Here is a 12,676-nt window from a genome sequence, read left to right on the forward strand (position 1 = left end):
CTGAGCCCATCAGGAAGCCCCCCTCCCTGCCTGCACTGTTTGGCTGAGAATGCGGCAGGGTTTGGGCTCCGGCTGTGAGCTCCATCCTCCTCATTAGCAGAACTCAGAGCCGCTTCATCCATTTCGTTATAAAAAAATTATAATAATAATAATAAATGAATGGAATGAGATGAAACAAAAGGAAATGAGAAAAGATGCCAATAATAAAAAAGATCGTTAAAAGAAAAAAAAAAATTTTTTTTTTTTGCTCGGTTTTGCTTTCAACGGATAAAAGGGAAGGAGAACAGCAGAGAAGAAAGGCAGGCAGGGGAGAAGGCCATCTTTTGCCGGAGCTGGGTGTGTCTGCCCCCCACCTACCCACCCACCACCGCCTCCCCTCCCCCCCCCCCACCTACCCAGCACCCCCCTCCTCCCGGCTCCGCAGTTCTGGCAGCGGGCGGACGGGGAGGGACCGCCGTCAAAGCCGCCCGGAGGAGCCGGAGCCGCTCATTGCCGCCGCCGCGGACCCGCCCGTCCCTCCGCTCCATCCCCGCTCTGCGGGCGCTCCGTTCCGACTTCGCCTCCCCGTACCCAGCAGCATGGCCAGCACCGTCTCAGGTAGGGCTGCTCGTTACCCTTCTTCTCTTTATATACGTATATATTCAGAGGTTTGGGGCTTTTTTTTGTTCCCCCCCTTCCCTTCGCCTGTGCTGTTTTGGATGCATTGTTCCCCACCGCCCAGCACACACCCCCTGGTGCGAGGCAGTGGGTGCTCTTTGGATTTTAATAGCGATCCACCCGTGATCAATGTGCCTATTTATGCTATGGCTGCTGCTACGTTGCACCATCCGACGGTGCTGCTTGCCAATTCATGGTTATTTCTGCAGTGTGATGCAGCTTTCTTTTTATTCCCTTTAATAAACGTGCATGGGGTGTAGCTGGATGCAGAGAAATGCGAAATGGCATTTCCCTACAATTCGGTTGTGTGAAGATTGTAGATTGCTTAACTGGATATTGGAAAGAAAAACGTGGAGAATTAAAAATCCCTTTAAAATAGATGCCTAAACCCAACCTGGGTGCGCTGCTGTGCGTCCTCCCAGCTCCCCACCCTGTGTTTCTTTCATCAGGAGATGCTCCAGGGGAGCGGTCCTCTGATGGCGCTGGTGAAGCAGTGCTGCAGGGCAGCCCCCCTCCCTCCTTCCCTTCCTCCTCCTGCAGCAGCACTGGGGCTCTGGGTGGGCTCTGCTCCCCTAAAAATGATCCTCGTCCTTTTGAGACGGAGAGCAGGAATTGAAATGGAGGTGGGGAGGAGGAGAAAATCCTGCATTGATACAGCGGACAGTGGGTGTGTTCAGAGGGTCTTTCTCTTTTCCCTTAAAAAAAAAAATTCATAGAAGTTTCTGGAGAAAACATTTACAGTGCATAAAGAGGGGCTTGGGTGGGTGAAGCTGAACCATGCAGGGCTGGAGTGTGGGGCTGAATAGGAAGGGAAGACAAAAAGGAAATGTGGGGAATGCTTTGTGCCCCCTCTGTGGCAGAGAAGCAGGCAGAAGACGGCAGGCAGCATCCCTGCCTCTTCCCTGCCCTTTGCTGGGTCCTTCTAGGCGTTCTCTGTTCTTTTCTCCTTTTAAAAGGGATGGAAAGATGGGAGGTGTTGTGGGGTGGGTGAGGTGCGGTGGGCTTTGCATGCAGCTGTAGGTGGGGAAGCAGCACATCAAAAGGTGTCTGAGTGGTCGGAAATCTTCAGCCATTCTATGCATTTGTGCAAGTGTCCCCGTGTCAGGGCGTGCTGGGAGGTGCCCTCCAGCTGCTCCCACCCTATGATGAGGCTGGGGGTGTTTGCAGCTGGGAAGAGGACATGGAGCCACTTAGGAGGACACAGCAGGCTGCTCGGCCATGACACCAAGGGTGCAGCAAATTCAGCATGGGCAAGGTGCTGGATGCATCCCCCATTTGGTGCATTCTTGCTTTCCCAGCCCCATGCCCGTGGCACATTTCACCTGCTGGAAGATGCAATTTTACTGCCAGGGCAGACTTTGGATCTATGCAGAAGTGTGTGCTTCACAAAACCGTGCTTTTTGTAGCTCTCTGCAAGCAGAGAAGCGATGTCAGGGGGTTGAAAGGCAGGGCTGTGGCAGGAGGAGAGCAAGACTGAGCCTCGCCCAGCATTGCAGTGAGCAGCTTCCCACCAGCTGCTGTCTCCATAGCAGGAACAGCCTGGAAAAGTGGGAAAAAAAAAAAAAAACACAAGCTGCTCCTTAAAATAAGGGGGAAAAAAAATCTTGTTTTCTCTCTTCATTATCCCCAGCCAAAGCTAATCCATGCTGCAGGGAGAGCAGCTGCAATTGTCTGCAGCTGGTGCCCAGGGGCTGATTCCCCCTTGGGAAGATTTTCTTGGGTTTGTTCAAACAAATTGCTGGAATGGTAAGAAACAGGATTGACTTCCCCCTGGCCCAGCAGTCAGCACTGGCTTCCACCTTCATTTTTTGCTGGCCAGGGTTTTGCCTTCTAGTGCAGAAGCTGAGGGAGCAGCAGCACATGCTCAGTGCAGGTTCAGCTGCAGTGCTGCAGGGCCGGAGCCCCACACACCCTCCTGCAGCAGCTGGACAAAGCTTCGTGCTTCCTGCAGCTCCTATTGGGATCCTGTGGGGCTCTACAAGGTTGGAGTGTTTCACATCGTGTGTAGGTGTCTGGGTTGAGCAGAAGCCAGGAGCACCAGCTCCCTACATAAAGATTATGAAATGATGCAGTAAGGTGGGAGCCCCGTGGGCTTTACTTGGATGCTGGTGTCTGAGAAGGAGGAGCCGAGAGGAGCTGCTGCTTGGCATTCATGGATCCTGGAGTTTTCCCATCTGCACTGAAACGTCAGAGCTCTATGGCCTGCCATGAGCATGGGTTGCCCTCTTACTCCCTTTTCTGAATGGTGTTGGTGGACACCAAACAGCATTGCTCCATACCTTCATTTCTACTACTGGTGACATTCTCTTTCTGCCACACCTCTCCATCACAGTGATCACTATTTTCTCTCTCCATTGTTGATAGAGTGCATATGGCCTGTCTTAGATAGGTATGGTACTTTTATTGGGACTTCAGTTTTGCAATCCAAGAGAACCTCTTGCAGGCATTTCTTTTTGATTTATTTTTTTTTTTTTAACAGTGTCTCCAAGCCGAGGATCTAAATCTTTAGGTAACAGATTTTCTTTCTAAAATATTTTCACTGGTGGCACCATGTTGGTACTGTGTTGATCCCTCAGATATCTCAAAATTCTCCTATGCAGAAGGGACCTGAACTGTTGCTCATATCTTCAGCTGTGATTTAGAAATACAAAAGAGTTAGAGAGCAACCAAAGTCCATGTGAATGCACATAGCACGTTGGCACATCCCAACTGGTGAAGAGCGGCTCAGGATATTTTCTAACAGCCCTTTTATTCTTTTGAAGTACCTCTACATGTTTAGTGCCATACTGCAGAATCTAGTGTTCTCTGAATGTGTTTATACAAATAATATTCTGTATAAGGTGCCAGTACAATAATACTCAGTTAAGGAAAAGGAAACCAAAATCCAAAGAGACCAAATGGCTGCCTGTGGCTTAGCATGACATGGAGCTCCTGACTTTGTCCCATGAACAGCTCATCATATTCCAAGCTATTTGAAAGCAACTTCTCTTTGTCTTATCTAACCATGACTGTCCAAATCTGCATTTGTCCCAAACCTGCAAACACTCTGGGACAGCTGCCTCCATTTTGGATCCTTCATCTGCTTTAGCAAGCAACCCAGTCCATGCTTTTCTACTTCCTGGTGACCATTCACTAACCCGCTCAGGCTGCTGGCTCCTGGCTCTCTGCTGCACTACTCAGACCCGTCTCCCTTGCTCAGCCAGGAGAAGGGGAGATATCCCTGATTATTTTCCTGCAAAACACTCCACGTGTTCAGCATTAGAGAGTGAGTGATTTGCTCATCTATTGGCTGTGCATAATGCGGGTTGATGTTACGTACATGAGTTGCAAATGAAACCTGGGAGGGAATGAGCCAGGTAATAGGAAACCACTTCTGGGGATGGCTCAGCAGATGTCTGACAGCAGGCAGAGTCATCTTCATGTCTGTCCTCATGAGTGATTCCACATGCACCTACAGCACCTTCTGGGTCTCTATAGAAATGGAGATGCATCAGCCTTGTTCCTCAGGATCCCACTGCTGTCACTGGTTCCCCTTCCTCTTTTGGCTGTGTGAGCTCTTGTTCTGCTCTGGTTTGGGATATGGTGGAGCAAGAAGAAGTGAGTTGGACTGAGGTAAAGGTCTTGCCATCAGCTTGATGGCAGTGAGAGCATCTCCATCCTGTTGTACTCTCAAAGCTTATTAAAGGTTGTGGTCGCATTTGTTGTGCATGTGACATGGCATTCTTTGTTCTGAAAGACCTGGATTGCTGATCTTTTTTTGCCTTCTGTTTGTATTTTAGCTACATTTACAATTGGACTATTCTTATTGTGGTATAATATTCTTCACAGACACAATTTTTTACTTTTCCAAAGTTATATTTGCAAAACAAGTAATTTTCTTCAAATAACCTTCTTTTGACCTTGCTACCAAATACAGCACATTCAGTCTCATCCATTTTAATTCTCTGAATTCACACAAATAATTCTTAATGTGCCTCTGGTTCATTATGATTTACACTGTACTGATGTTGTGCCTTACCAGCCTTGTTCTATTTTGCTGGACATCATTAAACATCTAACAAAAGGCAGGCTAATCAGACAGCCTTCAGCTTCCTTTTATCTGGTCAAGAAGTGAAGAACCAGAATTTTTGACCGATATTGGGTTGGAGATGGGGAACCCCATGGTCCAAGCACATCACTGGTGGGAGATGGTTCATGTTACTCACACCCTGCGCCCATCCACAGCCACTTCTCTGTTTCCTGCTCCACAGCCACTCAGGGAGTAACTGGATGGTGTCCCTAGGGCTTAACTTGAAAATAAACACTTTACATGGACAAATGTGTGTAGTGCTCACGGGAAGCAGCAGGAACATGAGGATGCATTATGTACTGCACAGCGCTAGAGGGAGCACAGGAAATGGGTCACTGGAAAGGAAGGAAGCTGAGAGAATGTTCATTTCTTGACAGGTTGGTAGAGGCTTTGGTAATCTGCCTTGTTCTCCTTCCAACAGGGAGGAAGTAGTCTTATTCATGCAATATGGACAGTGCAGGGAAAAGATGGATGAAACATTTTAATTAAGCTTAATTCTTGAATGGTGTGTGCAGTGGAATTGAAATAGAGCAGAATCAGACGGTGCTTGTTACTGGGCATAAATATTCAGAAGTGTTGCTCCTTTTTAGATAGTATTGTCATTTCATGGCTATAGGGGGTCCCATGAAACAAAAAATAAAGTTTACTCTACCTAACAGGATGCTTAAATAAGAAGTCCAGCTTTTCCAGTCTAAATGTTATTGAAATATGTAAATTTGTGCACTGGAAGGCACATGATCATTCCTGGCAGCAGCTCATTGCATGTGATACTCTGGCCAACCAGCTGTCTTGTCTTGCTTCAGGAATTATTCCCCCTGACAAAAAAATGTCCTCAGAACTTCACATCTATTGGTAAATGTGAGTGGAGGCACTCCTGAGGTAAGTTGATGAGTGCAAGGTTTCCAGTTGTGGTCTTTTGCCCTGGGAGCTTTAAGTATTCTCTTTTTGATGCAACTGAAATTGAAAGTCTTGCTTCAGGAGACCTTGGATTTAATCTCCTTTGACACAGTTTCTTAAACAGTGACTCAGTGGTTATGTTCCCTACTTTTATTTGCAGTGTTATAAATCTTCCCCAGCTGAGCGAAATGGAGCTCTCTCAAGGGATCATTCAAAAATATATTGGAAAAAAAACGCTGACACTGAATTTGAGACCATTTCCAGAGGAATGATTGCTTTGGTGGCCTGACATTGTGAGCCTTTATAAATGCCCTGAGTGACAGCTGTGACTGCTCCCCTGGCTGCAGTATCTGCTTGTAAATGTTCTGTTTGGTTTTGATTAATTGAAATCATGTTTATGTGTGAGCAACTGTGAAAGAAATTTAATGGTCCAGCCTCCAAAGTTTCAATCTGCACCAATGAATAATTAAATGCCAACATAGAAAGATAACTTGCCCTAGGAGACCTTAGACTAACTTTTGTTCTGAGAGGGTTGGACAACCCTCAACATAAAGAGGTGAGTAGCAGTAAACAGACTGATGTTCAAACCTGGCATCAGCAAAATCCACAGCTGAATTCAGCTTCCCATCTCATTTACAGTGCCAAATCAAGCCGAACTGCATAGAACCAGGATCTCCCTCTGCTCACTGAATTTATTTTCTTGTCTTAGCATACTGACAGCGTGCTGGGCACATGTAACGCCTATTTTTCTAAGGACTACCTGAAGATGAAGTCGTTGTGATGATTCTCCCAAAGTTCTGTCTTTCCCCTTTTTCACGTAGAACCCCCCGGCCTTGGCGCTGCCCGAGGTGGTGCTGAAGGGACAGCTCCGCACGGGGGATCGCGGGGATGGGGGGCGGTGGTGCTGAAGGGACAGCTCCGCACGGGGCCGTGTTCTGCCCGGGGCTGAGCCGGGGGAGTTCGCGCCCCACTGCCGCCTTTCCCGTTGCTTTTTCCCGAGCTGTGCGGTTGCCATGGATTTGTATGACAGCGAGAGCTACCCTAATGGTGGGGATCTTTGGCTCTTCGCCCCGCAGCACGTCGGTCTCTGGGGCTGGTAGCTCTCAGCCTTGCTCCTTCGGCCCATGTGCCCACACGCTGCTAATTGCATCTGACGGCTGGCGCCGGGGTGCAGCTGCTGGCTCCAGCTCCGGGAGAAGGACACAGACCACTTCCAGGGCTCATTAAAGCACTGCCACAGCTCAGTGGAGCGATGTCCTTTTGTCCTCTTCTCTCCTTTTCATTTTAATTGACAGAGAGGGACGGTCAGTTTGTGCTACAGAAGGGAAGCAGGACAGGGAAGATCCCAGTGGAATGAAGGCAGCTGCTAAGAAGTGAAATCACTACAATAGGCCTCCTGAAATGCAGGGCTGCAGCAGACACTCATCTACACAGAGAACCACAAAATCAAAACTGGGGAGCTACTGAAGTTCAAGTAATGACATATAAAGCATTGTGGTTTATAATAAGTGCTAGGAGTTAAACTGGTGGGTCAGCAATGTGGCATATCTGCTTAATGTCTTGGTTTCACACAGGATGAGGCATAATGGTAAAGCAAGGACCTTAGTGCCCTCTGCTAAGTGATAATGTCTCTCATTGGGTCCAGGGATCCTCCTCTGGGTTCTTGGCAACACATTATGAGATACAGTAGCTTAACTGATGCATGCCACCCTTGTAGCACAATGCTGCTTTCCAAAGTCTTTTCCATTAAGAAAAAAAATCAAAGATAGCCTGCTTGGATTGCTGATGTAAACGATTCCTATTTGGCATGCATTTAATAGAAGAACCAGACAAGGCATTAAAATCAGCATGTGGCATGAACTGGGAAGAGTTCAGTACAAATCTGAGCTGCAGGGACTGTTGGTTAGCCAGAGGGTGTTAAATAGGATGACGTTTTGTAGTTGGGAGGACAAATAAGTGCTGATGTGAAGTATGCAAATAGACCCACTTTTTTTCCCCACCAGAATAGCTAAGGGAAAGCAGAGGAGAAGCTGTGTGCACTGCTGTTGTTAGGGCATCAGCACGTGCACTTGTGATTTCTGAGGGTGCAGTGGTGCATCCTCCAGCTGTGAGAATGCTGAGCAAACATGAGGGGTCACAATGACAGAACTTGAAGGGATCATGCATTTCCCTATCCTTTGAAGAACGCCATGGGAACAGCGTTTGCTGTGATTGCAGTCCATTTTCAACCTCTGTCTACATGAACTCACCTATGCCATCCCTTGCCTGCTCCTGTGGTGAAGGAGGACATTGGGAAGTTGGAAGTTCTCCACACAGCTGACTGCAACTTTCCTCTTGACCTTGATGTCAAGAAGTTGCTGAGGTTTGAGAAATGTTGCAAGGTGTCAGTGGGCTTCTGACTCTGGAACTGTGATGGAGAAAGTGTTTGGGCAGCCATCCCTTTTTAGATCACTACAAGGGCAGAAGCGTGTCTACTCCTTAGTGGGAAAATTTTCTTACACCTCTGCAGATGGTAAAATCCTAATGTGTATCTTCCTTTGACATTCGCTACCCTGGCTGATAATTTAATTTTCTCTGGTACTCCTTGGGGATACTTGGAAAACCCATAACAGCCTGGAAATCTTCCACAGAAGCTGGTAGCTGTAAATGGTTTTCCCTGTGCCTACCTGCTTCATTTCTCCATGAAAAGGAGCTACTATTGCCATCAGACTCGTCATTGTTATTTCCTCTTTTTCAGCCTACAAGGAGAAAATGAAGGAGCTATCTCTGCTCTCCCTCATCTGCTCCTGTTTCCACACCCAGCCACATCCCAACACCATCTACCAGTATGGAGGTACGTAACTTGCTCCCACAGAAGCTGCAGAGCTGTTGACAAATGCTGTGGCTGACACTTTGCTCCCAGTGTGGGCACTCTCATCCTGGGACAGAAATCCCCATCTCAGCTCAGGGTCCTTCTGCTAAGCCTCCTTCTCCAGTTTATTCTGTGTAGATGTGAGTCACATTTTCCCCGAAGGAACTGATCCCAGAGGCTGTCTAGTTCCTACTGGAGTGACACACACTTTGTTAACAGCAGTATGGACTTTCTGTAATTATGCTGTAATTTAAATGAATTGAGTTGACTTAGAGGGGATGAAGCTGATGACTAATCAAGAAATTCTGGAAGTAGAACAAAATTATCCAGGTCAAGACATGGAACTAACACCATTGTTCCTATGTGGAGAGCTCAGTGGTGCCCTCAGGTGAAGGCTCTACTGAGTGTCACAGGTACACAGAGCTCTTGTTTGTTTTTTTTCCTTCTAGATATGGAGGTGAAGCAGCTGGATAAGAGGGCATCTGGCCAGAGCTTCGAGGTGATCCTGAAGTCTCCTTCAGATTTATCTCCCGAGAGCCCCATCCTTTCCTCTCCCCCCAAGAAGAAGGACCTGTCCCTGGAGGAGCTGCAGAGGAGGCTGGAGGCTGCAGAGGAGAGGAGGAAGGTAACGTGATACCCTGAAGCAGCAGTGGTAGACATTGGCCCAAACCCTAAAAATGGCTGATCAGGAGCAATCTAAAATCGAAAATGACTGCTGATGGTGTTTTTAGGTATTATTCAGATATAGTCAGGTGAGACATGGCGAGGATGCAGTTCTGCAGTCTGGTTTAGACAGGAAATTGGATGTGGTGGCTATAATTGTCCTCTGTTCCTAAAACTGCACAGCTGTATGGAGCCCTGTCTGATCCCACGTGCATGGCCAGGCCATGGGGAGTTCTTAGCAGCTGATGCAGATGTAACAGCTGGTCACATAGCCAGATCAGCCTCAACCCTTGCTGTTATAACAACTGCCTGTGCTATTTCCCACATCACTGTGAATGCCTTCTGGAGGGAGGTGGTCAGCAAAGCTCTGTGGGGTCCAGAGCAAGGCTGAGGGATGCTGTCCCATTGCTTCATCAGACCCAGGAGGCACAAGTGCTGAAGCAGCTGGCAGAGAAACGGGAGCACGAGCGGGAGGTGCTGCACAAGGCACTGGAGGAGAACAACAATTTCAGCCGCCTGGCTGAGGAGAAGCTCAACTACAAGATGGAGCTGAGCCGGGAGATCCGCGAGGCGCACCTGGCTGCCCTGCGGGAGCGGCTGCGCGAGAAGGTGAGTGTGTGGGGTGCTGACACCCATGGGTGGGTGCTGTGGGGTCTGGGGAGGTGATGGGATATCCCGAGTTGGAGGGGACCTAAAGAAATCGTGGAGTCCAGCTCATGGTTTCACTCAGGATCTCCCAACATTCCAACCGTGTTTCTGAAAGTGTTGTCCAAGCGCTTCTTGAATCTGTGTCATGAGCAAGGTGGTGGATGCCCCATCCCTGGAGATGTTTGCGAAGTTCAGGCTGGCTGGGGCTCTGAGCATCTGACTGAGCTGCGGGTGTCCCTGCCCATTGCAGGGGAGTTGGGCTAGATGGCCATTAAATGTTCCTTCCAACTCAAATGGTTCTATGATTCTATGACCACTGCCTTGGGGAGGCTGTTTCATGCCTAGCTACCCTCTGGTGAAGAACCTTCTCCTAACACCCAGCCTGACCTTTCCCTGGCACAGCTCTGTGCCATTTCCTCATCTGCAGGACTGCAGCAGGTTGGTATTGCTGCATTCCTGCCCTGCAATGCTTCACTTCTTGCAGGTGAATCCTCCTGTCCTTGGGGTGTGTTGGTGTGAAACCAACCCGATAGCTTTTCTTTGGCTGGTACCAATCATGCATGCGGGACAGGAGGAAAATAGAGCAGGCAGGAATGGACACTGTTAGCCTGTAGCTCTCTCATTGCTCACCCACAGCCCTTGGCTTGCCCTTAGGACTGACCACCTCGTGTCCTCTTTCCTGTTTTTGCAGGAGCTGCACGCAGCTGAAGTCCGCAGGAACAAGGAACAGCGGGAGGAGATCTCTGGATAAAGGGCTTTTCTACACATCTAGCACCTGATTCCTGTTAACAAACCGACCGACCGACACGTTTTATTTTGTTTGTCTAGATGCAGCGTTTGGTTCTCCATTCCCCCCCCATCCCCTGGTGTTCTTCCCCCAGCAACACGCTTCTCTGTCTGCATCCTTAATCGTTCGGTGCTTGTGGGGAGTCACAGGTCATAGGGACCTCTCAGCAGAATAGCAGCTAGTTCACATGAAATAGAGATCAGTCAATCAAACAGCTTCTTTGGAGGGTTTGTCCTTTTTTCTTTTTAAAAAAATATTTCTTAAATTCATGTAAAAATTGAGATATTAATAAATTCAACCAGCAGTGTCACAGAGATACAGAATTCTTATCTGGGGGCTTTTACTACTCTTGGTGTTTGCTCTGAGCTAAGTATCAGGATAATAAGGAGCGATCATTTTTGTACGTAAGCAGAGCAATGAGCAGAGTGTTAGTGGTGAGTGCCAGGCTGGCTGCATGGCACTGCCACGTGGCTCCCAGCCATCCCTGCAGCCAGGGTAGGCAGCAACCCAACGTCCTTTTATTGGGTGGATCTTTGGTAGCCGCTGTGAAAATAGGAGAGGGTCTCAGCACAGAGCTTGGTGCCATGTCATATAATGTCCCCAGTCCCATCCTTGTCCCCATCCCTATCCCCGTCCTCATCCATGTCTCCTTCCCCATCTCCATCCCCATCCCTATCCCTGTCCCCATCCCTGGTGGCTGCAGGCTGAGCCTTTTGCCTCCCATGGGCTCTGTCACCTCAGCTCTGCAGAACCCTAGGAGGGCCCTCGGTCTGCAGGCTGCCAGCCCTCCATGATCACCTCGGAAAGCAGGGACAGGACATGGTGTTGAGGCTGCCTGCTGGCAGGGAGGACATCGCTCTTCCCAAGGATGGATGTGGCTCAGTGGATGCTGAGGACAGGGAGTTCCTGGGCAGCACTTTGGGATAAGGACTTACCAGCAGCAGATGAGGTGGAGCTGAGCAGGAGCAATTCTGCAGGAAGGGTGAGGAGGTGTTCCCATGCTCATTTCTTGGCTATCTTTAGCTTTTCAAAGCCTATTTTTATGTTGTCTCTTGGTGGAGGTAGGGATGAGTGGAGGATATGCAAGTGTGACAGTGGTAGGTGACAGCAGTGTGATGCAGACAGGTGGCTGCCTGTGCTGCTATTGCCATGGCTTTGGGAGGCAGCTGAAGTCCCAGCACTGCAGGGCTGTGCCCCTGGGACCTTGCACCCGCTCTGCCTCTGCCTTGAAAAGCTAAGGGGAAACACTGCATCCAAAACATTGCATGGAATTGGGTCCAGTTGTGCATGGGATGCAGTGCTGAGCAGCCAGCCCAGTCTGTGGTGGGATTTGGGGCAGGAGGTGATGAGGGTTCCCCTGTGCAGTGCTTTGGTGCTGTGCTTTGGGGAGGGCAGCATGCAGGGGGTGGGCTGCAGGGGTCCCTTGTGCTGTGTGTGGAGCAGAGGGGGATACCCCATTCCTGGAGGTGGGATGGGGCCCTGAGCAGCCTGATCTGGTGGAGGCAACCAGCCCACGGCAGGGGGATGATCTTTAAGGCCCTCCCCAATCCAAGCCATTCTATGATTCCACGATTTGCACCACAGGCTGTGTGCTTCCCTCTCCATCCCTCCCGAAAAGCATTGCTGGCTCAGTTAGGACCTGATGTTTTCTGTCTAAGGTACGCTTTAATTACACACACACAAAACAAATGGTTATGACCAAAACATAAAAGAAAGAAAAGAAAACCCACCAAAAAGCCAAAGGGCAGCACTGCTGGGGGTCCGACCCTGAGCTCTTTGCTGATCTCCCCACAAGTCCCCGAGGATCCAGGAGCAACCCCTCCACGGCCATAGAACATTTCTGGGGTGACTCTGCTCCTGCTGGAAGGGCCCCCCCTGGTGCTGGGGTACTGCAGAGCACTGGGGGCAGAGAGGGAACTGGAGAGGAACCGAGGGTTGACTTTCTTAGCAGTAGCCAATGATCTGTTTATAGTAGCAGCTGTCTTAGATACGCATCGTTGTAGAGCCAGCATCACCTCATCCATATAGTGACGAGAAATTAAAAAGAGAGAAAAAAAAAAAAAAAGTTTAAAAAAAGAAAACAAACCTAATTTTAAAAGTAATT

At 48.9% G+C, this 12,676-nt stretch overlaps 1 protein-coding gene across 1 annotated transcript; it reads left to right on the forward strand.

The window, feature by feature from the left end:
* Nucleotides 1–409: 409 nt before the first annotated feature.
* STMN3 (stathmin 3) lies at nt 410–12,244 on the forward strand. The gene is made up of 5 exons (XM_031589276.2): nt 410–597; nt 8,361–8,456; nt 8,924–9,099; nt 9,555–9,746; nt 10,477–12,244. Exons 1-5 carry the CDS (start codon nt 579–581, stop codon nt 10,534–10,536), a joined length of 543 nt encoding a protein of 180 aa, XP_031445136.2. The 5' UTR covers nt 410–578; the 3' UTR covers nt 10,537–12,244.
* Nucleotides 12,245–12,676: the final 432 nt, after the last annotated feature.

This window comes from Phasianus colchicus, chromosome 17 (assembly GCF_987193195.1).
Source record: "Phasianus colchicus chromosome 17, bPhaCol1.hap1.1, whole genome shotgun sequence".
Classification (NCBI taxonomy): Eukaryota; Metazoa; Chordata; class Aves; order Galliformes; family Phasianidae; genus Phasianus; species Phasianus colchicus.

Coding starts and splice junctions, on each gene's coding strand:
- STMN3 (XM_031589276.2), top strand. Junction 8,457..8,923: donor CACCATCTACCAGTATGGAG/GTACGTAACTTG, acceptor TTTTCCTTCTAG/ATATGGAGGTGAAGCAGCTG. Junction 9,100..9,554: donor CTGCAGAGGAGAGGAGGAAG/GTAACGTGATAC, acceptor TTGCTTCATCAG/ACCCAGGAGGCACAAGTGCT.